Below are 3,203 nucleotides of genomic sequence, written 5' to 3'. Positions count from 1 at the left end.
ATATGATACAATTTGGAAGTTGGAACAGTAAAACTTGTTAGTATCTCGAGGCACATGGGAGTCCACCCAAAAGCTATCAGTACGCAAGCCATCTTGCTGACTCCCTCAATCCACTTTAAAACCTTCTGTAACCTCCCTTCAGCTGGCTGTGTGCTATGCTAAACTGATGCCTTTTTAAACCAGTGTAATTTTTTTCTCTCCTTTTTAATGCATTAGACTTATTCCAAATAGTTCCTGCCATCCAATTTGACATATAGGTCTTTATATGTCTGCATGGACACAAGATGATGGACATTGAAGAGGAGGGGTAAAAGGGATCCAAGACAGAGATAAGGAAGAACCACTTCTTCAAGAAGAAATACCAGTTTGTACAAGGTAAAGCAGCTTGTGGAACTGCAGCTTTGACAGGGACTTATCCTCAAGCAGTTTAGTGCCAATGTCTAACTTTTTGTCTTTAATCTCTGCTTTTGTACTGTAATGTACATATGTATGTGCATATTGTAAATATTGTAATTATAGGGAAATTATGAAAATTTATGTTATGTATTTTTCATTTAATAAATTATTAAATAAAAATAGCTATTGAATAAAAAAATATTTTTTGTTAAATTATGTTCTTTATGTAAATAAAAATCTTAGCTGATTTACTGAAGTACAAAGTTTTTGATACAAAACATTGAATAATAGACACACAGAATAATATACTGTACTTCTCTTTGACATGAAATCTGTGAAGAAATCATCCCAGGTCTCATAGGAAGGAAGAGTAGCCAGGCCATTTGAAAAATGGTAAAAAGATGTTGCTACATCCTTTGGGTTACGAATCAATAACAATATCTAGAAAAAAAATTATTTGTACAGAAAGATGTAACAGATTAGAGTATGAAAACAATACAATAATATACTTTATAACTAGAATTGGGGAATTTCTAGTATCTTGAATGCTACTTGCAGATATAGCATAGCAATTTCATTTCAAATTTAGAAGGGGAAATATCTAACCTAGCTTTGGTTCCATGTGAAGATGATTGCCTATAATTATTAAAGTATCTTTTACAGAGTAGCCAAATTAATTATGCAGAATCTAACTAAGTTTTGCTCAATACAAGCAAAATTTGTCATTTAGGTAACAGGGAAAAATGACAACAATACAACTTTTCTCTGAAGCTTGACATGCTGAAGCACCACTTGTGACAACACCACAAAATGTCCCCCATGGGAAATTGTGTCAAAGCGCATTTTGCCTCTGGAGGATTTGTTCAAGCCCTGCAACTCCCTTATGGAGACTGTCACAAAGATGCCAAGAAGGATGAATGGAGGTTAAGTGAGATGAACGGCAGAACTTAAACAGGCATGTAGAAATGGTCAGACTAAACACGCAAGAGTGACTCTGAAAATTGGTTGAAAAGACATTAAAATCAGCACTCACCTTGACTTTATTTTTGAAGATAGACTTGGGAAGGTTTTCAGGATGGAGGTGAGAAGCTATAAATCTTGGAGAAGGTAATTTGGTCATTCTCTTTATGAATTGGAGGAGGAGAGTGGACAGTTCAGTTAGTACAAGTATTCTTTTCATCAGGTGATTCTAAAATGTTGCCTTGCTAAACTTATCAACACATACTGGCTGACAAAGGTACTTTTCTGTGTACGTTAATTTTCTTCAGTGATAATGAATTTAACATCGTCTGTTAGACAAGGGATCAAATCTAAGACTCTCATTGGGTATTTGTGAAAGCTGAAGGATCTCAAGCACTGAAAGAAGGGGTGAGGAGAAAGAGTTAGTAAAAGAGACAAAAGCTAATAGTTCATTCTTGGATATTTCCTGAAGCTCTTCTTAAATACAAAAGAGGCTATGCTGAATTTCTGCAGTTCTTGTGTATCTAAAGGGTGAATGCTCCTGTCACACTCATTGAAGTGCTCATTTGTCCCTCACCATTTGACAATCCAGACAAGATTCATCACATAATTTTAATAATTTTCATACATATTCTGTTCCCACCTCATATTTCTCGGCATCTCCAAATTCAAGGTAGGGGAATTCCTCTAGTTCTTCATCATTCACACTGCTTTCTCTATCCTGTGTTTTCTTTTGAGATACGGTTACCAGGTCAGTTAAAATTTGACTTAGCCAGTTTGTGCCTGAAGGATGAAAAATACAGAATTTCTTGTAAAACGTCTGGAATAAAGTGGATTTTCCAGGAAAGCCAGGAGGAAGGTAGTACTATGAGGTGAGTTACCTGATCTCCTTTCATATGATACAATCACAGCTGACTATCTGGACAATCACCTGTCAGGGTCCTACCTATGGTCCTCATAAGGATACATTCCTTCAGCTAGATAGGGTCAGCACATCCTAAATTTACTTGGACATTGAAAATGTATTTGTGTATTGTGAACTAAGTAGCCGAGGAGAAGAACCACTCAGATTCAACTAAGAAAACCTTCATTAGAGTAATCAACATGATTATGACAAATATAAGGGCAAATGGGGTGGTAAATCTGAACCATATATATTATACTTTTTGGATAGGATGCACAGGATTGACTGAGGAGGAAAGACAGGTCACAGTGTTACAACACAGGAGCAGAGATAGATCTGAAAACTGTGCTGTATGTACTCATTTTCTTTACCAATAAGAAAAAATTCTCCAAAGTGATATTTCCTGTACACTTTTATTATATTTTTGCTCAAAACGTACCAAAGAGTCTGCAGCGAACTCTCATCTTTAGTCTACCATTTCCTGACTTCTGGATACTGGGTTCCCACACCTTTCACACTACAGTTTTAACAATTGTTAGAACCAGTGGCAGTCTGGTGCAAGCATTTCTTCAAAAAGAAAGTACCATAAAAAACCAAAAACTTTGCAATCTTGTCAAATCTAAGACAGTGCAAACCCAATTGCTGCAGGAGAGAAACTACTAGATTAAAATGAACATGAGACACATCTAACCCAAACCTGTGGCTCTGATTAGGGGCACCACAGGGTGCTCTCAGGCAGAAGGAGCAAAGGAGCAAAGGTTGTAAACTCAGACTCCTAGTAAACACCTTCTCCTAATAAGTACTGAACAACGTGATCGCTTCAAGTGCTACAAAATATTTTTGATAGTTATTTCTTGACATCAATACGAATCAAACTAAAAAAATGCAGCATGGCATGGGAAGGTAGAGAGAAGCTCAGTTCTGGGTAGAAATGTAAAGCTGT

The 3,203-nt window shown here is 36.4% G+C and overlaps 1 protein-coding gene across 1 annotated transcript in view; it reads right to left on the bottom strand.

The window, feature by feature from the left end:
• LOC114073171 (sulfotransferase 6B1-like) overlaps window positions 1-2,797 on the bottom strand; it is a 5,090-nt gene extending 2,293 nt beyond the window's left edge. Inside the window, exons 1-4 of the mRNA XM_027910960.1 lie at window positions 2,700-2,797; window positions 2,000-2,139; window positions 1,430-1,519; window positions 671-837 (exon numbers count right to left, since the gene is read on the bottom strand). Coding sequence (XP_027766761.1) covers window positions 671-837; window positions 1,430-1,519; window positions 2,000-2,139; window positions 2,700-2,724 — 422 coding nt within the window. The 5' untranslated portion in view covers window positions 2,725-2,797. The remainder of the gene's footprint in view (window positions 1-670; window positions 838-1,429; window positions 1,520-1,999; window positions 2,140-2,699) is intronic.
• Between the last annotated feature and the right edge of the window lie 406 nt (window positions 2,798-3,203).

Source organism: Empidonax traillii, unplaced genomic scaffold (assembly GCF_003031625.1).
Source record: "Empidonax traillii isolate 1590-97213 ecotype Southwest subspecies unplaced genomic scaffold, ASM303162v1 scaffold5574:size7804, whole genome shotgun sequence".
Classification (NCBI taxonomy): domain Eukaryota; kingdom Metazoa; phylum Chordata; class Aves; order Passeriformes; family Tyrannidae; genus Empidonax; species Empidonax traillii.
This window is presented reverse-complemented; position numbering and strand designations above follow the sequence as displayed.